The sequence below is a fragment of the Anabas testudineus genome, chromosome 12 (genome assembly GCF_900324465.2).
Source record: "Anabas testudineus chromosome 12, fAnaTes1.2, whole genome shotgun sequence".
Taxonomy (NCBI): domain Eukaryota; kingdom Metazoa; phylum Chordata; class Actinopteri; order Anabantiformes; family Anabantidae; genus Anabas; species Anabas testudineus.
This window is the reverse complement of record NC_046621.1, coordinates 18,922,055-18,945,005: the sequence shown is the minus strand read 5'-3', so window position 1 is coordinate 18,945,005 and position 22,951 is coordinate 18,922,055. Positions and strand designations below refer to the sequence as shown.

Below are 22,951 nucleotides of genomic sequence, written 5' to 3'. Positions count from 1 at the left end.
ACTTGAGTTCCTGTGTGTGTATCTTTTTTTCTTCTTTTCTTATCTTTTGTGTGTGTCATTTCATGCATGACAGTAGTGCAGCTGTAGCATCTGTCAGTGCTGTCATGTGTTGAAGAACTTAACTTTATAACACTACCTCACAGGTACCCCTCCCTCTTTCACTCCAACAACAGACGGTAGCAGTACCAAACACAGTGCCTAGTGGTCACTTGATTCCATATATTGTGCAATGTCAGCATATGCCCAAAGCGGGTGTTGAATGACAGTAAATAGTGTGGTAAATCGTAAATCGTTTTACGTAAAAGTTTTTAGGGTCTCAACATTTTAGCTGCCATTTTTTACAGTCCTTACCAGTTAGCTTTGGCTGCACCAGCTGCACGCTGTAAGTCCTCCCTGTTTCTCAGTCTTAGATGTATCTTATTGCACAAACACGTTGACTGCAGAAAGCCAAATGAATGACCATGATCATTAATATGTTTCAACAACAATTTTGAGTCTGAATCCTGCCACTGAAACACAACATAAACAAAACGTATCAATACTGTGTCCATTTGTGGTTGTTATGAAAGCAGCACAGATGTACATTGTATTTCTGGCTTGTATGTTATACATTATTATAGTAATTATTAGGAGCACAATGGACAAAGTCAGGTGACAATGTAAAGAAGAATATATTTCACAGAGGAAGGGGGCAACAGCTTTATCTCTGGCCTCAATAATACACATATTAAAATTGACATGTTTTGTACAATATTATATTACCAACAGTATAAACTTAATAAAGACATAATTTAAGGCAAATTGAATTGTAATAAATTGTACATGTTTACCTTATTAATTTAACAGGGGGACTAATAATGTACATTTTAGGGCATTTAAATACAACATCTTTTGACTTATATTACATATGTGCCCTGTCACTGCTTCAATTTACCAGTCTCCAAAATATTCTTAGCATGGTTCAAGGTTTTGTGGTGCGCACATCTCTAAAGGCCCATTGTACAACACAAATGAAACCAGTGAAAGTGGAGCTTTATGATCTCTGTGATTGTTTTGGTTTTCACACAAAGTATCATCAAAGTTACTACAGAAACAGCAGAAAAGCCAAATGTTTATTAAAAAAGGCTTGTCTGTAGTTTGGTATTTGGATGAAAAACCTTGTTCCTAATTGCTCTTTGAATGTAGACTGTATCATGTTTAAAATCAGCAGTAAACACAAGAGGTTATACTGTGTCTGCAGCCAAGTGTTTCTTATTTTTGTTTTGATCCCATCTCTTCATTTTTGTTTGATTTGGCTGTCTTCCCAGTGTATTGAATTAGAATTTCTGCAGCGTTCCCATCCTGAGAATGACTCACACAGCTTTACTTTCCCTGAAACCTGACAAGCCTGATCCAATTTGCGCTTCGCTAGCAGCCTAAGGAGAAGTGATGTCAGCCTAGCCTCCCAGCTGAAAGGAGGGAATCAAAGTGTAAGGAAACACAGATGCCCATGGAAAAAGTACCTGGGGTGCATAAGTTCTCCTGCACTTGCACTACATCCATAACTTGTGAAACCATTTCCGAAAGACAGGACGGACTTCTCTGTGGTTTTGGGGTTAATAGAACCAGTGGTGTCGCTACAGTATTTAGTGTGACAACAGGAAGAGAGTAATAATATACTGTACAATACAATACAACATACTAGCAGTACAAACTATGATGGAAAACGTCATCATGTAAGTGACTGTAGCTTGCATTGCTTTCCATGATGTTTGCTATAATTACTACAGCACAACACAGTTTTCCTGCAAAGCAACATATTGAAAACACCAAGAGAACGGACTGAATTTCACAAAGGTGATGTTAATCTTATAAATTTTCCTGTGTGGAGACTTTGTGGGCGTCTAGCAACCCACATGTGTACTTTCATTTTCACGCCTACAATGTGTTGCCTTGTGAAGGAGATGAAATAATCCTCTGCTCAACATCCCTGCTTTTATGAGTCATTTGGCAGATGAGAGCTTTCGCACCATCTTAAAACCATTCATTCATTGCATAGTTTTGATGTGACACATTTGGCCTCTCACCAGATATGAATATACTGTATAACTGATATTCTATATTTACACTGAGCCATGTTTAAAAACCAAAGCATGGGGATGTTTTTGTGATTTGACACGCTTATGACAGATTGGTGCTGGTTGTTTCCATGTGGAAAAGAAAGTAGAAGAGCAGTTTACAATAATGCACCATTGATTGTACAGAATAAAGGAGTTCACTTTTATTACGATAGTACTCACCTCTGTTGCTCTCCACGCAACTACACATCACAACCTCCTTGTGTAGCTTGTTACATTCACATCTGCATAGCTTGTATAGCTTGTAGTATAAAACTGCCCTAAAATTGATTCATTTTGTGTCTACTAAGAAATCATACTTCGAGCAGCACATTTGCAGAGCAACAGCAACAGCTTTGGTCTTGTGTGGGTTAGGGTTAGGGTCTCTTTGCTTTCCTTTCCAAAAGGAAATTGGTTCTCTAATCACTCATCCAGCCTGAAAAAAAAAAAGATCTTGTTATCTTGAACAATCCAACAAAAATCTTGACAAACTATGGTATCTTCGGTATGGTGCCATTAATTAATAAAATGGTGTAGTCAAAAGCAAAATGTACAAATGAGAAGCACTAAGTAACCAATCTATGTTAGCCTTTAGCCTTTTGTCTGTTTTCTACAGTGTAAATACATGTATTAGTCAGGTACAGTACTCATACAGGCTGGTCTGTAAATACAGTAAGGGAATACACTGTAATTATAAATCACACTTCAGTTTGTGGAATATTACCAACCTGGGTGATAGCTGTGCAATTTCAGTTCAGATGTTTATATGAGCCTTTGATCTCCCTGTGTTTCATTACTACCTGTGTGTTGTATTGCCCTTCCCACTGAGCAAATTGCTTACACTGAATATTTATATTAAATTGTTGCATAATTATACTGCTAAATTCAATTAAGTTTGGCTGCATTTCCTGTGCACAGTTTGGCATTTAAAGTTAAACTCACGCATTTAAAGTTTTCTTTTTTGTCAATGTTGCCAGCGTGCCCACACCAAATGTCTGTACTCTATGTGTGTATAAAACCACTGCAGGCTCCAGGAACCGCTGTGTGGTAGACCATAGATCATCAGCATAAGCTCTATCAACTCTATTTCCCTAAAAGAGGCCAGTAAGATAAGCTCAGTTCTGTTGAAGTGCACTGTCCTGCAGTTAAAATGTGGAAGACTTTATCATGGCAGCAGGTCAGTGCTCAGTACATCTGCAAAATACAGTTCTGCTTAGTGTCTATCATCTGCAAGTTGCAAGTTGGAGAGTTTATTTGTTTTTGTAATAGCTAATAAGTAAATCTGTCATTGATCACAATCCTGGTTTTGCAGACTCATCCTGTAACAGTCTGGTTATAGGGTTCAGAGCAGTGAAATGTCTGCTTTTCCTGCACATATAAGTAGTGAAAGTGCTCTTCTCATGGTTACAAAAGGTCTCCTGATGGAAGCAGATTAGAGTAGTATTATGCTGTGCATTAGTACTGCTTTACCCGTCTGTGACACTCATGCACGTCTGTGTGTATGTCTGTGTGTGTGCACGTGTGTGTCTGCACTCATAAGATAAAAGGTGAAGGTATTGATGGAGAGTTAGAAGTACCTAGGTCAGCTGTTCAGCATGTATAGATTGTAACTGAATCACTGGTTAAACACACACACAAAAACACACTCATGCAGACATTGATCTTCCCGGTCCTTGCTCATACCACCACATACAGACAAAAAACTCACTACGGTCATTGAAATTATTTAAAAGTGTTAAATAAAAATATACAAAAAAAATAACTAATCAAAATCAGACATTGCTTTAAAGTTGTTATCAGCAGAAGCACGTTAAAAAACAAACTGGTGAAACTGGCCTCTACCAAAATGATGGTATCCCTAGAAAAGAATGAAAATAATTTGACCAAAGGGAAATGTTAAACTAAAGTGTGTCCTGTAATCAGCATCACAGGTGTCTTCAAACTTGTAATCAGTCAGTCTGACTATTTAAAGGGTGAAAAGTGGTCACTGTGCTGTTTGGTATCATGGTGTGTACCACGCTGAACATGGACCACACATTGCTAATTAGAAAGTCGTCTCATAATAATAACAAACATGTTAAAGTTAAAGGTTAGGATAATCTCCAGTTTAATGTTTCTGTGACTACAGTTGTACATATTATTCTGTTTAAGTTCCATGGCACTGTAGCCAACCTCCCTGGACGTGGCCACAGGAAGATTGATGACAAATTGGAAAGACATATAATGCAAACAGTAACCAACAACTTCCAAAGAAATTAGAGGTGAAATTAAAGGTACATCAGTGCCAGATCATACAATTACTCACTGCTGGAGCCAAAGTAGAGTTAAAGGAAGATGACCGAGGAGGACTCCACTGTTAACAGTAAATCACAAAAAGTGAGAAACTTTTTGGCATGTCACACCAGCTCTATGTTTACAGACGCAAAACTGAAGCATACAAAGAAAAGAACACTGTAGCTACTGTACAACTCGGTTATGTTCTTGGGCTGCTTTGCATCATCTGGCACAGGGTGTCTTGAATCTGTGCAGGATATAATGGAGTCTCAAGACAGGCAAGGCATTTTGGAGCAAAACATGCTGCCCATTATCCTTTTGTCACAGGTCATGGGTTCAACAGGATAATAACCCAAAACACAGATAAAAGCACCCAAGAATAGCTAAGAACATATCATTGGATTAAGTACTTTTCTGTACCCTCGCCCTGGAGCTGCATATCTCCAGAATCCAGTTGACCTGCCCAATGTTTTTGCTGCTTGTTGTTGTTTGCCTGCTGTTCTTTTCTCTTTCCTCTTTCTACTCATCCCAATCGGTAGAGGCAGATGGCCGCCCATGAGCCTGGTTCTGCTGGAGGTTTCTTCCTCTAAAGGGAATTTTTTCTCTCCACTGTTGCCTAAAGCTTGCTCAAATGTTGGGTTATGATTGTTGGGTTTTCTATATCATTTTTATACAATGATACTCTGTAAGGTCTTAAACCTTAAAGTGCCTTGAGATGACTTCTGTTGTGATTTGGCGCTATAGGTCAGTTTCATTAGTTTATTATTTTTTTCTGTAGTACTACAACCCAAGGGAATGTCTGATTTTCATGAGTTAAATTTTGTAAATTTTTATTTAATATTACTTTTTATCAGTTTTACATAATTTCAGTGACCATTGTGGGTTTTTCTTTATTTAACGAAATTATAGCAATTTGTATAATCCCTGTCTCCTTTAGCAGCCCACTTATCCTTCATACACATGTACAGTACAGTGATGCTCTGACATAAGATTGCTCTAACAGGAGACTTCTGTGTGCTAAATCCAATTCCATTTGACAACGGCAAAATGTTTTACAGTGTGTGTGGAAGAAGGAAGCTGAAAGTTGAGCAAACACTATTGGCAATGACCTCAGAGGTCATTTATCACGATCCCTGCGATCACAGTGCAAGTGAGAGCTTCCCAAGAGCTGCTTTCAACAAAGGCTCATTGTTGAATGAGAGAGGATGATGTCATGGTATATATCCGGAGCTTGGGAAGCTTGGGAAGTCCCGAGAGAGGGCACTGGTAATCTAGACAGGACTGAGACCTATCTTTAGCTTCTAATTATTTTGAGTAAATGTTACAGTTTCATCATTTATTTATTGGCATGAGTTTGATAAGTTGAGCATTTCCGTAGGTACCATACCATGTTCCGTCAGCTGATATTTCTGAGAAAATATTGGAGATTGCTTAGTTGTGGAAACCTAGGCTCCATGACTTTAATTATGGAACAAGACACTAAGTCAAGTTCAAATAGATCAACAACTAACTGATTGATAGGCACAACATTTTGTACAGATATTTATGGTTAGCAGACAGTTAAATGTGACTGTGATAGACTCTTAACTTTTCCGCTGGTAGTTTGAGATGACTAAAAAATCCCAACTACTGAATAGTTAACATGAGCTTTGGTGGAGATATACTGTAAACGTTCCCCTCAAGTCTTATTGTCATAAACAAAACATTTGAGGTGTGACTCTCGACTGCCTCAGTCATTTTGAAAACATAAACCCATACTAATGCCGTGTAACGTTTGCCGCTTCACAATCGATTTGACTCATGGCAGCTGATGGTCCTCCATCTTTCTTTGTTTTGATTGACTGATTGCCTATTGAATCAGAATACTAGGTGTCAGTCAGCATCAGTTTCTTAATTGGCATAATTCATACCTGTTGTTCACATACTTAAAATGTAAAACTCTACAGGGAGTGTTATATTTGAGTGATGATTTGTCACAGTAATGAAATACAGTAGTAGTAAAGTAGCAGCAAGTGAAAATAATGAAACTGCTATTCTTGTAGAGAAGAGAAACCCAGGAAGAGGTGAATATTGCTCTATTGTCTTAAAGAATTAGTAATGTAGAAACATTATGACTGAAATTATCATGTACACTAAGTTTTATTATGTAAATTATCATTTACCCCTGTGATAGACTGGTGACCCGCCTACTGCCCAATGACAGCAAGGATAGGCTCCAGCACTCTGTAACCTTCTAGTGGATAAGAGTTATAATAGATGCACAGATGCTATTATTAAGTAAGTCACTGTAAAGATTCATGACCTTAAATTATGTTTGTATTAACATGCTATAATCACTGTAATCATACAGTAGATACTGTAGTTGTGCACAAACAGTTGCACATGCAGTAGTTCCAATGGGCTGTTATCTGTTCCGGCCCTGGGTCTAAATTAGACTAACTGTATTGAGCTTTCCCTCTTTCTCTGAATCAAACATTAGCAATATTTGTAACAACTTCATAAAATGTGTTGTCATGAATGATTCAAGCTGGGCAAGCCTTCTTTTAGCAGATAAATGTCATCACAAGTTTTGACAGAACTCACCATCCTTTATTTATCTTACCAATGTACATACATTCACCTGTATGTGTACACCCCCTCTCTCTCAGTCATGCACAAAGACACATACACACATACTGTACATACCGCCACTACATGGATACCCCACAGACACCATCGGATGAAAATAAGACATAATCAGGGCAGGGTAGAAGGCAGGGTTGAGTGGAGGAAAGTGGGGCATACATTAGACTGTACCCCACCTCCTCACACATGTGCATGTGCAAACACACACACTGACACACAGAGACCCACATAGAGTGGAATTGGTGAATTGTTAGTTTTGGTTAATTAATATGTGTGTAGCAGCAGCTCTGGAGGGAGATCCTTGCTTGGTCTTTGGCTGTGCTGCTTCTATGATGAATAATTCACAGGATGTTTCTACTTTGCCTGATGGGATGGTGTGTGTGTGTGTGTGTGTGTGTGTGTGTGTGTGTGTGTGTGTGTGTGTGTGTGTGTTTGTGGCCACCTTTACACATGTCTGGCTGTCTCAGGGGTTTGAATGGTCTTAAATTTGTGTGTTTGATTGATGGTTCTGCTGGGTTGAATGTAGGCTAACAGAGCAACTGGGTGATGAAGGGAAAGTGCTGAGCGGCCATGAAGAGTTGCATTATGGGAAACGCTGGCAGTGCCAATTGGATAGGAGAACTGCTGCTCTGCTCACGGAGTTTGGCCTGTTGAATGTCTTTCTGAGAGCTGTGTTTAGACATTGCAGACAGTCTGCAGTGGAGTAGTCACAGTGATGTGTAGATTTAACTGTATCTGTTTTCAGCCACGTGTCTAGGTGTTCTCACTGGCTCAGTGGGCATCCTAAATGTCAGTTATTTCATAGACTTTGCATTGGGTGGAATGGGTTTTGCATACTATATTATTGTAAAAAAAAGCACTATCCGATTTATTATTAATCAGAGACTAGCATCCTATAAAAACCATCCTGTAGGCTGCTGCAGTACCCGCACATAGTTCTTCAGGGAAACTCTAAAGCCATAGAAGTTATGACAGAAGCAACTTTCTAAGTCTGTTTGTGGGATAGTTTCATTCAGAAATATTTCATACCACAGTAAAAGGAAGAATTTAACAGCACCGAGCATCTGACCTGACTTACCAGGAGCAACTGTATCTTGCCCATTAGTGGTAGACAACTGCTCCACCTGCTGATCTACAGGTATCCCAATGTAGTGATTCTATTAAATTGCTATCAACAACAGTTTTGTTCAAGACTGGTTCTTGCATGTTTTTTTTCAGCTCAGCCCAGTGTTTATTACTGTTACCATGTAAGTCTGATGACTGATGAAACTAAGATCGGACTATTTGAGAAGAAAAAAACAGGACTACATCTGGCATAAAAAGGTCACCAATCGTAAAGTAGGAAACATAATGATGGGCATGCTTTGCTGCATCAGGGCCTGGCCAGCTTGCAGTGACTGGGGGGAAGATGAATTCCCAACTGTATCACAAAAGTCTTTAGGATAATGTGACAATATCTGTACATTAGCTCAAAGCACAACAGAATGGCTTCAGAAAAACAAAATCTGGTGGCAGTGATTAAATCCAAGGGTTCACATACTTTTTTCCCCCAGGACTATGAGGTTTTCATGGTTGTTCTTAGTAAAGACATGGAAGTTCAGATTTTTTTGAGTTATTATTTTAGGTACATCATATTTGTTAATACTCTTGATTTAGATGAAGATCAGATCATGTTTTATGACACATTAATGCAGTAAACCACTGCCACTGTAGGAACTTGTAACACTGAGTGGTGTGATTGGACATAGTGAACCTAGCATCATTGGGTGTTTTGGGTCTTAGATCATCAGCCAGTGTGCGACCAAGACAGATCACCCCTCTTGATTCACAGCCATTTCAAGACTTTCTTCCTGCACTCCTCTGATTCTGTGTAAAGATTGCCATGCAAAGCCCCTGCAGTCACCCAACCATGTCTTTTATTGAGTTTGTCAATTTTTTTAAAACTTAAAGTGTGCACAAAGGCTGTCTTTGACAGCGTTGCTCTCTATTAATAATAATAATACATTTATTTATAGAGCACTTTTCTAAACATATGTTACAAAGTGCTTAACAAGACAGACAAGAAACACATGTAGCCCAACAAGATCAACTTGAGCAAGCACTAGGCAAACAGTGGAGAGGAAAAACTCCCCCTAGGGAAGAAACCTCCAGCAGAACCAGGCTCAATTTAAACGGCCATCTGCCTCGACCGGTTGGGGTGCAGGAAACAGTTATACAAACAAAACAATAATACAAACAACTACCACATAGGTCCTTGGGGAGACCAGTTCCAACGTAAAGACATTGTAATCTAATGGAGAGTCCTCCCAAGGACAGATTTGTTTTAGCTTACAGAAGATCGCAAAAGGCTCGCCGGTAGAGGTATGTTTTAAGGAGAGTTTTAAAAGATGTTACTGAGTCAGCTGATCTTATTTCCTCAGGTAAGCTGTTCCAGAGTTTAGGGGCTCTAACTGAAAAGGCTCTGTCACCTCTTGTAGTCATTCTGACATCAGGGACATACAAAAGATTTCTACCAGAGGATCTCAGGCTACGTGCAGGCTCATAAGGCTTTAAAAGCTGGGATAAATAGCTGGGAGAAAGGCCATGCAGAGCTTTAAAAGTAAATAAAATCTTAAAATCAATCCTAAAACATACAGGCAACCAGTGTAAGGAAGCCAATACAGGAGTGATGTGATCGTATTTTCTTTTTCTAGTTAAGAGTCTTGCAGTTGAGTTCGGAACAATCTGGAGCCGATTAATAGATTTCTGGCTGAGATAGGTGAACAGACTGTTGCAATAGTCAAGGCGTGAGGAAATAAATGCGTGTAAGATTACTTCAGTGTCATGAAATGAAAGAATTGAACGTATTTTGGAGATATTTCTAAGATGATAAAAACATGCCTGAACAAGCTTTGTGACATGATGCTCGAAGTTAAGTTTACTATCAAAACAAACACCAAGACTTTTTGCAGTGGGCTTAGAATTATCTAAGAGAGAATCTGTGCAGGGCAGAATATGTTTGGCTATACGATGTGGACTGATAACAACTATTTCTGTTTTGTCAGAATTCAGCTGCAGGAAATTTTGAGCCATCCAGTTTTTATACACTCATGTAAGGAACTCAGTCCCCTATGGTCTGATATCTTAAAGGGACAGTACAGCTGAGTGTCATCAGCATAGCAATGAAAAGAAACACCATGTTTGCGAATTATATGTCCCAAAGGAAGCATATACAAAGAGAACAAGATTGGCCCCAGCACTGAACCTTGTGGGACTCCGTACTTTACAGGAGAAAAAGACGACTTGTAGTTATTAATGGTAACACAAAACGATCTGTTGGACAGGTATGAGGAGAACCAGTCCAGTGCAGTGCCTTCTATTCCAGCCCAGTGCTTTAGCCGGTCTAACAAAATTTGGTGGTCTACTGTATCAAAAGCAGCACTAAGATCAAGGAGGACAAGAATAGAGCACATACCAGCGACAGAAGCTAACAGAATGTCATTAGTTACCTTCAGTAGGGCGGTCTCTGTGCTGTGGTGTTTGCGAAAACCAGATTGCAATTCGTCAAAAATGTTATAATTGTCTGCAGCTAGAAATAAGTGTTTAGACACGTACTTTTCTAAAATCTTTGATATGAAGGGTAGTTTGGAGATTGGTCTGTAGTTTTCGGGAGATGAGGGATCTAGACCAGGTTTTTTCAAAAGAGGTTGCACACATGCAATTTTGAAATAATCTGGCACAATCCCAGTGGACAGAGAAGTATTGAAAATAATCAGGAGAGAGGGAGCAAGCGAATCAATGATCGAGATTAAGAACTTAGTTGGGATGACATCAACTGCGCAGGAAGATGGTTTCTTTTTAGAGACAGATTGTAGTAGCTCAAATAAGGTCATGGGAGGAAAATTAATATTGTCTATATCTCAACCAGTTACAGTTAGACACTGGTGGGAAATGTTGTATGTTTTAACCACATGCTAATATGTTCTCTTTATTGTATATAATTGTCAATATCTGAAATGACGTCCCATACTGTATTTCAGTGCCTCTCTCTTCACTATGTTATGTCCTTCTGTGCTCAGACCTGTCTTTCTTCCACCTCTGCTTCAGTAGTCATTATACAGTGTGAGGATTATGGATATCAGTTAGTTGTCTGTCAGCCCAGTCTGCTGCTGAAACATGCCACCCTCTCCTCACACATATTAATGTTCAGCCCAGACAAGATGATGAAACCAGTGGTAATGTCTTGTTTACCATAGCCCCTCAACTATCTCAAAACGGTATACCCAGCATGGTTGGGAGGGCAAAAAGCAAACACGGAAAAGCAAAGCATATCTTACACGTCAAAGACTCAGTTAATTCCAAGTGAGAAATGAGGAAATACATAAAGCAGAAAATGTTTATGCAATTTCTCAAAATAATTTCAGCATATTGATGTAATAATGTCACCAGTACTTACTGCAGATGTACCTCTGACAACTAAACGAATTATGTTTAAAGGAATGTTCAAGTTCAGATGTAAACTGAACAAACATATGCACACGTGCATACTATTTTCATGGCAGCAGTCATCGTAAAGCAACGTTGTTATTTCCTAGTAATGGTGATGATGGTATCTTCATTGTAATGTCCCTCCCCTGAATAGGATTATACTACTTTATGTCAACTGTGTTGACACTGGAATTTGGTCCATAACAAGATGGAAAAACACATCTAGATCTCTTCATATTATGCTCAACATCATGAGTGAAATTTTAAAATAACATAAAGTGATCATGTATTTTTTGGCAGCTACTCAAATTCAATTCAATTCAATTCAGTTTTATTTGTATAGCGCCAATTTACAACAGAAGTTATCTCAAGGAACTTTACAGTGTAAGGTTTAAGACCTTACAGAAAATATTTATACAAAAAATTATAGAGAAAACCCAACAATCCCATTTGAGCAAGCTTTAGGCAACAGTGGAGAGGAAAAACTCCCTTTAGAGGAAGAAACCTCCAGCAAAACCAGGCTCATAGTGGGCGGCCATCTGCCTTGACCAGTTGGGGTGAGTGGAAAGAGGAGAGAGAAAAGAACAGCAGGCAATAAGACAACAACAATCAGCAAGAACATTGGGCAGGTCAACTGGATTCTGGAGATGTACAGCTCCAGGCCGAGGATACCTGCAGAAAAGTACAGAGAGAGGGAGACAGAGAGGAGGAAACACAACTAAAAGAGAGAGAAGACACAAAGTTACTAACATGCAATGGTGGCATTTGCATTAATATAGGAGAAAGGAGAGAGGAGAGGAGCTCAGTTTATCAATAGAGGTCCCCCAGCAGACGAAGCTATATCAGCATAACTAAGAGATGGTTCAGAGTCACCTGATCCATCTCTAACTATAAGCTTTATAAAAAAGGAAAGTTTTAAGTCTAGTCTTAAATGTAGAGAGGGTGTCTGCCTCCCGAACCTGAACTGGGAGCTGGTTCCACAGGAGAGGGGCTTGGTAGCTAAAGGCTCTGCCTCCCATTCTACATTTGGAAACTCTAGGAACCATAAGTAAACCTGCAGCCTAAGAACGCAGAGTTCTGCTTGGAAGATATGGAACTATGAGGTCTTTAAGATAAGATGGAGCCTGATTATTAAGGGATTTATAAGTGAGGAGAAGAATTTTAAATTCTATTCTGGATTTTACAGGGAGCCAATGGAGAGAAGCTAACGTAGGAGAAATATGATCTCTCTTGCTAATTCCAGTCAGAACTCTGGCTGCAGCATTTTAGATTAACTTGAGGCTTTTTAATGAGTTATTGGGACATCCTATTAATAGTCTGGAAATAACAAATGCATGGACTAGTTGTTCAGCATCACTTTGGGACAGGATGCTCCTAATTTTAGCAATTTTTCTCAGGTGAAAAAAGGCAGTTCTAGAGATATCTTTGATGTATGAAGTGAAGGAGATATCCTGGTCAAAGATAACTCCGAGATTTCTTACAGTATTACTTGAGGCCAGTACTAAGTCATCAATGGTGAGAACTCAACTCAACTCAACTCAACTTTATTTATAAAGCCCTTTAAAAACAGCTTTGGCTGACCAAAGTGCTGTACACAGTTAGTCAAAAGAAAGGCAAGCAATTAAGACAATACTTAAAACAATGAATAATAAATAAGATGACAATAAAAACAAAAGAATAAAACAAAGGAACAAACACAGAGTCTTCATGCTGAATTAAAAGCCAGAGAGTAAAAATAAGTCTTCAAGTAAGTTTTAAAAATGGACAATGAAGGTGCCTGCCTAATGTGCAGTGGTAGGGCATTCCATAATTTGGGTGCTGCAACGGCAAAAGCTCTGTCCCCTCTAGACTTCCGCCTTGACTTTGGTACTGTCAGGAGGAGCTGGTCAGCTGACCTGAGAGACCGAGAAGGAGCATAGGGGATAAGTAGCTCAGCTAGATAAGTGGGGGCAAGACTGTGTAAAGATTTAAAAACAAATAAAAGCATTTTAAAATGAACTCTAAAATGCACAGGCAACCAGTGGAGAGATGCCAGGATGGGAGTTATGTGCTCCCTTTTTCGTGCCCCAACCATGAGACGAGCAGCTGCATTTTGGACCAGTTGGAGACGTGCAAGGGAAGATTGATTTACACCAAAATACAGTGCATTACAGTAATCCAGCCGAGATGTAATAAAGGCATGGATTACTGTTTCAAAGTGCTGCCGTGTTACGAAAGGCTTTACTTTAGCCAGCTGCCTAAGGTGGAAAAAGCCAGACCTTACGACTGCACTAATTTGACGATCCAATTTAAAATCACAGTCCATCTTAAAACCTAAGTTTGACACAGTCTGCGTCTCAAACTGTGCCAAAGGGCCAAGGTCAACAAAGGAGGGTTTACCGAGGCCATTTGGACCGATCAACATTACCTCAGTTTTTGTATTGTTGAACTTTAAAAAACTTAGGGCCATCCACTCCTTAATGTCATCAATGCAAGACAGAAGTGATTTTACGCAGAAGTCATCACTTTTCTTTAGTGGCATGTAGATTTGACTGTCATCAGCATAACAATGAAAAGAAATACCATGCTTCCTTAGGATGGAACCCAGAGGAAGTAGGTAAAGGGAAAAAAGGAGAGGCCCTAAAATTGACCCTTGAGGAACTCCATATAACAGGGGAGCTGAAGATGATTCAGAACCAGCAAGGTTCACACTTATGGTTCTGTCCACCAAATAGGACCTAAACCATTCTAAAGCGGTACCATGAATGCCCACCAGATGCTGCAGCCGAGATAATAAAATGTTATGGTCCACAGTATCAAAAGCAGCAGTGAGATCCAGCAAAACAAGGATCACAAAATCACCAGCATCAGTTGCCAGGAGAATGTCATTAAAAACCCTTAGCAATGCTGACTCTGTGCTATGCAAGGTTTTAAAACCAGATTGAAAAACCTCCAAAAGATTTTGCTCAAGTAAAAAAGATTTCAACTGTACATAAACAATTTTCTCTAGGATTTTAGAGATAAAAGGCAGCTTGGAGATGGGCCTAAAATTTGCCAACTCAGTGTGGTCAAGACCTGGTTTCTTAAGCAGGGGTTGTATCACTGTATGTTTGAAATTTGCCGGGACAACACCTGAAATCAGGCTGCCATTTATAATGGACAAAACCAACTGCCCTGTACTGGGGAAAACTTCTTTAAGAAAATGAGGAGGAAGAACATCTCGAGGGGAGCCCGATGGCTTGATGTGGCTCATCACTTCCTCCAAAAGTGAGAGTGTTACCGGCTCAAGCGTATCGAACACAGCCAAACAAGGAGCACAATCAGATGGATCAACAGCAGGAGCTGAAATGGAGGCCCTTGTGGCAACAACCTTCTCAGTAAAAAAGTGCAGGAAATTATTGCACATTTCAGCAGAGGATTCCAGGCAGCACACTGTTGTTGTCGGGTTTAAGACAAAGTCAATTGTTTTAAATAACACACGTGGATTTTGGCTATTTGATGCAATAATGTTTGAAAGGTATTCTCTTTTAGCATCTTTAACAGTATTTTGATACTGACGCCAACAACCCTTTAGAATTTGAAAAGAGACCTGCAGACCATCCTTCTTCCACCTGCGCTCAGCTTGTCGACACTTTTGCCGAGCTTCACACGTCCTGCTGCTGAGCCAAGGCTCAGATTTAACTTTAGGCAACACAGTTTTTAGTGGGGCCACAGTGTCCAGTAGGGCACAACAGGAGGAGTGAAACCAGGAGCTGAGTTCCTCTGTTGTAAGATCAACAGTCGTGCCAGAGGGAGGACATAGCTGGTTAAAGGCAGCAGAGAACTGACCAGCAGTAGAAGAATTAAAAATCCGACACAGGCGAGTAGGAGCAGGCGATTTAACTGCTGCACAGGAAAGGTCAGCATCAAATAAAACGGACAGGTGATCAGAAAAGACATTAATGCAGGTCTTTAAGTTTGACAGAGACAAGCCATGAGAGAGAACCAAATCTAATGTATGTCCCTGATTGTGTGTGGGACCAGCCACACATTGCACCAGATTAAAAGAGTCAATAATAGCTAAAAAGTCTCTCACCAGCGGTTTTTCAAGGCAACACACATGTATATTAAAATCACCAACAATAAGGAGACGATCATAGTTTGGCATCATTTCAGCCAAGAATTCAGAAAAATCATTTAAAAAATCCTTGTTGTATTTGGGAGGTCGGTAGATGACAGCAAACAGAACTGGGTCAGAGCGACCCACCTCAAATAGAGTCACCTCAAAGCTGGAATATGAAGTAGACAAAACGCGCTGTTTACATTTAAAATGGTTTTTAAAAACAGTCGCTGTTCCTCCTCCACGGCCTGACGTCCGCGGGGTGTTGAAGTAGGAACATCCAGCCGGTAAAAGTTCGACAAGAGCGCTGCTTTCACCAGCACCGACCCAAGTCTCTGTCACACAGAGGAAGTCCAATCCATGGGAGCAGAAGAAGTCCTTCAGGATAAAAGTTTAGCTGGTCAGCGATCTGGCGTTCACCAGGCCGATTCTGACTGGGGCTTGTGGCTTAGAACAGGAGATCCGAGGAAGCGCCCTCAGGTTACGGGGGTTTACTCCGCGCTGGCGAGGCCGAGGGGAGCAAGGACGAGAAGGCTGGAAAATCTCATCACTGCCTGCAACAGGTGTCAGGCAGGCTCCGATGGGGTCCAGGAAACGCCAGGGTACGACGAAGGGAGGGTGCAATCCGTGTCCTGCTCGGGAGGAACAAGGGGAGCGAGCCAGGCAGGTCTTCAGCTTCACCAGCTGACCACTGCGTTTACCGCGGCGACGTTTTCGCCGAAAGAGAAGAGCTGAGGCCTGTAACAGGTGAGTTGGAATTCCCAACAGGAGCGGCGGCAGAGTTTTTTGTCCACAAGGATCAAATATACGGACATCCTTAACATTTTGTCGAAGATCCAGAAGGAACTGACGATCATAAACCAGCAGAGACTCAGTCTGTAGAGTTCCAAGAGCCAGAAAATAAATAAGTACCAATGGTAATACGGACAGGAGACGAGCAGCCACAAACACCGGCGCCATCTTGTCAGATCACCAATCTGCAGAATCTGCAAATCTCAGTGAAAATCTAAACACTGAATGCAGAACGTGATTAGACATAGTGTCTCTGAGATTTTTAGGCCCAAACAGTATAACCTCTGTCTTGTCTGGATTTAGGAGAAGGAAATTGGAGGACATCCAGGTCTTTATGTCTTTTAAGCATGCTTGAAGTTTGACTAATTGATCAGTTTCTCTTGGTTTCATAGATAAATATAGCTGGGTATCATCTGCATAACAATGGAAATTTATAGAGTGTTTCCTAATAATATTGCCTAAAGGGGACATATATAAAGTGAAAAGAATCTGTACAAGCACAGAACCCTGTGGAACTCCATAGCTGACTTTGCTGTGCATGGAAGACTCATCATTAACATGTAAAAACTGAAATCTATCTGATAGATACGATTTAAACCACTCTAGTGCTGTTCCTTTGATCCCAATGACATGTTCCAGTCTGTAATAAAATGTTGTGATCTATAGTGTCGAATGCAGCCCTAAGATCTAACATGACGAGTATAGAGAGAAGACCATTGTCTGATGCTAATAGAAGATCATTAGTAACCTTTACCAGTGCTGTTTCTGTACTATGATGTACTCTAAATCCTGAATGGAAATCGTCATACAAGTTATTGCTACGCAGGTGGTCGTACAATTGCTTAGAAACTATCTTTTCAAGTATTGAAAGTGGAAAAATTGAAAAATTGAAGGATCAAACAAAATTAAATTCAATGTGTAACTTTAATTGGCAGTCAATAATGGAGTGATCATAATCATAAGTAAACAAACATAGAAAGTAACAGATCAACAAACAGACAAACAAAAATCTTATAAAACACACCTTTTGTGTCAAGCTCATTTATATCAATATTTATAAATATATTTATAAAAATATATAAAATAGCTGCTTATAAAAATTATCAAAATAAATAGGAAGTAAATCTCCAGGTTTATGACATCAGAGGAATAACAATGTAGTGAACGTAATGCTCGTACAGTGTTGGGAGAGGATGGATTCAGATGATATTGCACCAAGAACAATAATCATGAGCTTTTATTAAAATATGATTCAGAGTGGGAGCAGCAACCATACAGCCAGTACTATTCAAGTATATCAAACACAAGACACAGATGGTGCTATTTGTGCTAGATGAGACTATATGCAGATGTGTATGTGTATGTTTATGTGTGTGTAAGTGAGGAGTGGGGAGAGGGTTGGGGATGGGGAAGGAAGCAATGGGGGTGTACCCATGGGAGGGGATGAGAGTATGTGTGTGAGAGCAAGCAGACAAAGGATTATGAACAAGAAGCAAAAGACGAGGTTTCCAAGTTGGCCTCTAATCAGACTCGCTCTAACGCTGAGATGCTAATATATACAGCATGTTAGTAGTGAAACAAGAGATGCAAGAGAGACAAGATTGCATGCAAAATGTATATGAGTAGAAACAGTCTTGAGCAAAAAGTATTCATCTAAGACCAGACTAAAAAACAAAAATAGATCCACAATAAAAATCTGCAAGTCATCCAGGATTGTTGTGCAGTTACTTAGCACAATACACAATCATGTAAGTGACTTGATGTCTTGATTATACAATAGATGTCCTGTGTGTGTGTGTGTGTGTGTGTGTGTGTGTGTGTGTGTGTGTGTGTGTGTGTGTGTGTGTGTATTCCACCAAATAGCTTTATGTAGATTCTTTGGCTGTTTTAGTTGTGAAGGGTCATGTGTCCTTAGTGTATTGTGTATATTGTGCAAATAACTTTTTTTTGCCTTTTACTTTCCCATTTAAAACAATAATTTTAATAAAAAACATTTTGTGATTTTTGTGAAATCAGAGACACAAAATAAGATAAGGTTCACTTGCTTGACATTTTCAGTCATCAGCTGAGTCTGAGTTCAGAGAACAGTTCATGAAAAGATATTTTGTCAAACATGTCACAAAATGTAGCTTAAAAATTACAAGCAAGCAAACGTTGTGCTAGGAGTTACTTGTCTAATTTGTAGTATTTACAGTAAGTTGCACTCAATTAGAATGCAGGGTGAGCACAGGGCAGTGTTAGATTTTAAGTGTACCTTCCCTTTCTTTTGTTTTCACTTTCAGCAGGCAGTAGCTCAAAATGAAGTGTAGTGCACTGGGTTAATAGTGGTAGTGAACAATTTGCAAGCATCATGAAAAGCAGCAGAGAATGGTCTGAGCCTTACATGTTCCTGAGGGGAAGCAAGAGATGTTCTACAGTGCTGAGATGACTGGCCTGTGGGCCACAGGGAGGGAAGCCAGAACACTACTTCAGCAAGCCCCCAGTGCTTGGCTCTGTCTATTCAAAAGCTATGAATCAGCAGAAAGCAGGCCCCTCTATGTCTAATAACACACACACACACACACACACAGAGCCCAAGGCAGACAGACAGACTGCATGCTCAGCTGTCTGTGTCAGGGCTTTATGTACTACAGCACTGAAATGAAACACAATGAAAACCCTCTGGATAGAGTGCCTGCAATCAATTTGGAAAGCAGAATTATATATGTACATGTATATATATACATGTGTATATATATATATATATATATATATATATATATATATATATATATATATATATATACTTTTTCAAATCTTTAATTGTTTTTTGTAAAAACAAAAAGCAAGTGATGTTCCTCAGAATCTTGTTACATGAGCAAATCACCAAACTTTCGTTATTTAGGTTAAGTTTTTAGGTTTAAACCATAATTTTAACAAAGTTAATTAACAATTTATACCATTTCACAGTATTTTTATAAACACTAGTACACTACAGGTAAAGATTTTCAGTCGTCCAGGTGAAGTTGGAAATTGATGTCATGGCAACTTGACTTCCTTTTGTTAGGTTGAAACATTTTGCTACTTATCCAAGTTGCTTCTTCAGTCTGAAGATAGTTGGTTAGGGGCCACAAATTTCTGCTGCAGGTTTGGTTTTACTTCATCCCTTGGCCTGAATAGGCTTGTTAGGTAAAAAAAAAGGATGGGGAGGATATGAAGGATGTAATAGTCACACCCACTTCACCAACAAGTGTGTTGGTCCTTAAGTGTGTCCAACCTGGTGCAGGTGTTGATTGGGTCTGATCTTTCTTTCTAAAAGGGACGCATGATAAATAGAAGGAGGACTTAGACTTAGGCACAACTTGCCTATTCAGGCAAAGGGGTGGAGTGAAACCAAACCTGGAGCAGACATTTGTGGCCTCTAACTAATTATCTTTAGACTGATGAAGCTACTTGGATGAGTAGCGAAACATTTCAACCTAACCCCTTCAACCTAATTTAAAAGGACGTCCAGTTGCCATGACTCGACTTCCAGACTAGTACACCACAGTTTTCTCGCTGTTGATAGTAGCCATGTTGGATTTTGAGGTTGCAGTTGGTAAGCCTTGTTGGATTTTCCAAATTTTGACTTGAGAATGTGACTTCAAGTGGCATCCCATTCCCAGTTCAAATGGAAGCATCATTATGTTATTATAATATGGTTTTGTTTTATGTAATCACTAATATGCACAGAAATTATGTTACTTAAAAACTGTAACACATGTAGCTACTGAATAAATAACAGTATTAGAATATTTTTAAACTAGTGTATTTACAGTATGTAAACACACCAAGACACTTAAACAGACTGTGCTCTCAGGCTGGATTTGTGAATCTGTGTATCTATTTGAACATGTTTCTCTGAGTTCATGCATCTTTTAGACTGGTCCAGTTTTGCAAACCTGCACCCACAAAGCTCAGTACCACACCTGCACTCATTCAGCATAAACCATACCTATGCTAACTTTAGTTAAGCACAAAAGTAAATAAGTCAGCCATGAGCACTCTAACAGGTCTGCAGGTACACATTAGCGTGATGTTAAACAGAGGCATGTTGTTGTTCTGAAACTTACCAATCATAGCCAGCATTAAAAGGTTCCCATGCTGATCTCTGTCCACCACAAGATTAAACCACCAGGTGGTGTAATCAGTCAGTTTAAAACTCCCCCAGGCTGTAGCTGTTTATACTGTAAGTAGGACTCTGCAGAATGACTGATGATACTGTCAGCTGTTGTTATAATAGAGCAGTGACTGAGATTTTGAATGAGAGGGACAACATGAAAACTTCTACAAGTAAAGTCAAATAAATACCTTGGTGAGAAAGTAGACACAATGAAATGGTTCCCTTAACATTCTCCTGCAAAGACTGGACCCACGTAGCTAGTTGACATGGTATAATATTCTTGTCTTTCTTCTGTGCAGGGTGCTAGACGAAGTGATGTCGGCAGACGATGAGCGGGACAGTGAGGCGGCAGCGCCCTTGTACGTCTATGAATCCAAGGTTCACTGTGCCAATGTGCTGTTGAACCTGGAGGAGCAGCGCCGGCAGGGCATCCTTTGTGACTTGACTGTACTGGTGGAGGGTAGGGAAGTGCGTGCACATAGGGCTGTGCTTGCTGCTAGTAGCCGGTACTTCCTACAAGCCCTGCTGGGGCATAATGGGTCACCAGGCGAAGGGGAGCCTATCATTAACCTGCCAGACAAGGTAAAGTCTTCTGTTTTATTTATCAAATCTGTATTGTTTATTTTAATTATTTTATTTTTTATTTTTGCATCATCTAAACCAAAACGAATCAGTTTTAATGTTTTTCAGTGTCGGCCATAATGCTAAGTAAATGGCAGAATATGTCAGAGTTGTCGCATGTATTTCTTTCTTAGCTTTTTAATTAGATCTTTTTAATGTGAAACCATAACTGGTTCAAACTGAGAAATGTGGTGGCTTTAAAATAATTTGTGATATTCGCATATTCTTAATTCTTTAAGTGTTATCCAAGTGCTACAAAGCAAAGCAAGCAAGATGCTGTACTGACTCAGGGTTTTCAAAGCAGACTATGGGCCAAGTTATATTCTTCACCCACTTAGAGAGTCAGAGTCGACTAATGTTTTGTAGAGAGCCATTGTTTGACATGTTCAGTGGACTAGCACAGATGCAAACAGAGAGAGGCCAGCGACTTGCTGCTGTAGTGGAAAAAAGCACTATGTATTGCTTGGGTATTAGACAAATGGTATTGACATCGACCTGGCACAACCGAATTGGTGCCTACCCTCACCAGATATACTGTAGTATATACTTTTGACTCTGGCGCAGTCTTTATAGACTTTAATTGTAGGCAGCTAACGATGTAAATTACTGTCCCTCTGTTCCCTGCCAGTGCATGCAGGGACAGTTGGACACTGGACAAAAGCACTAAGCTAATATGACCTTCCTTGGATAACTAAGGTTAAAAAGAGAAGGAAGAGAACAGCAGGGCTGGCACAAATTGATCTGTTTACAAAAACATGTTGGGCATGAATAATAATGGTGTTGCCCCGTTAGTTGTAGACACCTCTATTCACCATTGAGACAGATCAGGGAAAAGCTCCTGATCCCAGTGGCTGGTATTACCATATAATGCCCCAGATCTGTCAAATTGATTAATATAGCCCTACCTTATACAGTAATACTTGCATAGGCCATCAACATGTTACAAATCAAAGTCCATCCTCTACTGATTCGAAGCATGGCTTCATTCTCCATACACTTTCTGCTGTCTGGCGTTTTGGGATAATGCCAGAACTCTGAATGCACGGAATGTCTAGGCTGTGCTTCAGATTTGGGTTGTGTCTGTTCAGTCTGCATTTATGGTTAAGAGGTGTAACCAACATGAAAACCAGAGAGCTATTCATGGGTAAAAAACAAGCAACTGTGAAGCTGAGAGAAGATGGAAAATCAATCAGAGCCATTGCACAAACATTGCCAATAGCCAGTACAACCATTTGGAATGTCCTGAAGGAGAAAGAAACCTCTTGTGTTCTTAGTAACAATGGGTAGACTAAGGAAGACATTATGACCGCCGTAAAGAAAGCTGTAAAGAAAGACCCTCAAACAGCTGTTAGTGACATCAGAAAGAACCTCCAGAGGGCAGGTGTAAAGGTATCACAATCTACTGTTCACAGAAGACTTCATGAGCAAAAGTATAGAGGTTACACCAGAAGATGTAATTCACTCATTAGCAAGAAAAATAGAAAGACCATGCTGGTTGCCGAAAGGTACCGAAATGAGCCTCAAAGCTTTTTATGGAATAATTAGACAAAGAGGAACCTTTACCAAAGTGATGGAAAGGCTAAAGTTTGGAGAAATACAGAATCTGCTCATGATCTCAAAATGATCCCCTGTGAAACAAAGTGGAGGTAACGTCATGACTTGGGCTGCATTGCATCTTTTGAGACAGTTTCAATAATCTTCACTGATGATGTAACACAGCAGCATGACAGCAGTAAAATGTAGTCAGAAGTCTACAGAAACATTTTGTCTGTCAATTTAAAGAAATATGCAACCAAACTGATTTAGAGATTCTTTATCATGCAGCAGGATAAAAACCCAACAAAGGAATTCATCAGA

The 22,951-nt window shown here is 39.8% G+C and overlaps 1 protein-coding gene across 1 annotated transcript in view; it reads left to right on the top strand.

The window, feature by feature from the left end:
• The window catches only part of bach2a (BTB and CNC homology 1, basic leucine zipper transcription factor 2a), a 44,243-nt gene that overhangs the window by 10,679 nt on the left and 10,613 nt on the right, over nt 1-22,951 (top strand). The window contains exon 2 of the mRNA XM_026356897.1: nt 20,773-21,055. Coding sequence (XP_026212682.1) covers nt 20,789-21,055 — 267 coding nt within the window. The 5' untranslated portion in view covers nt 20,773-20,788. The remainder of the gene's footprint in view (nt 1-20,772; nt 21,056-22,951) is intronic.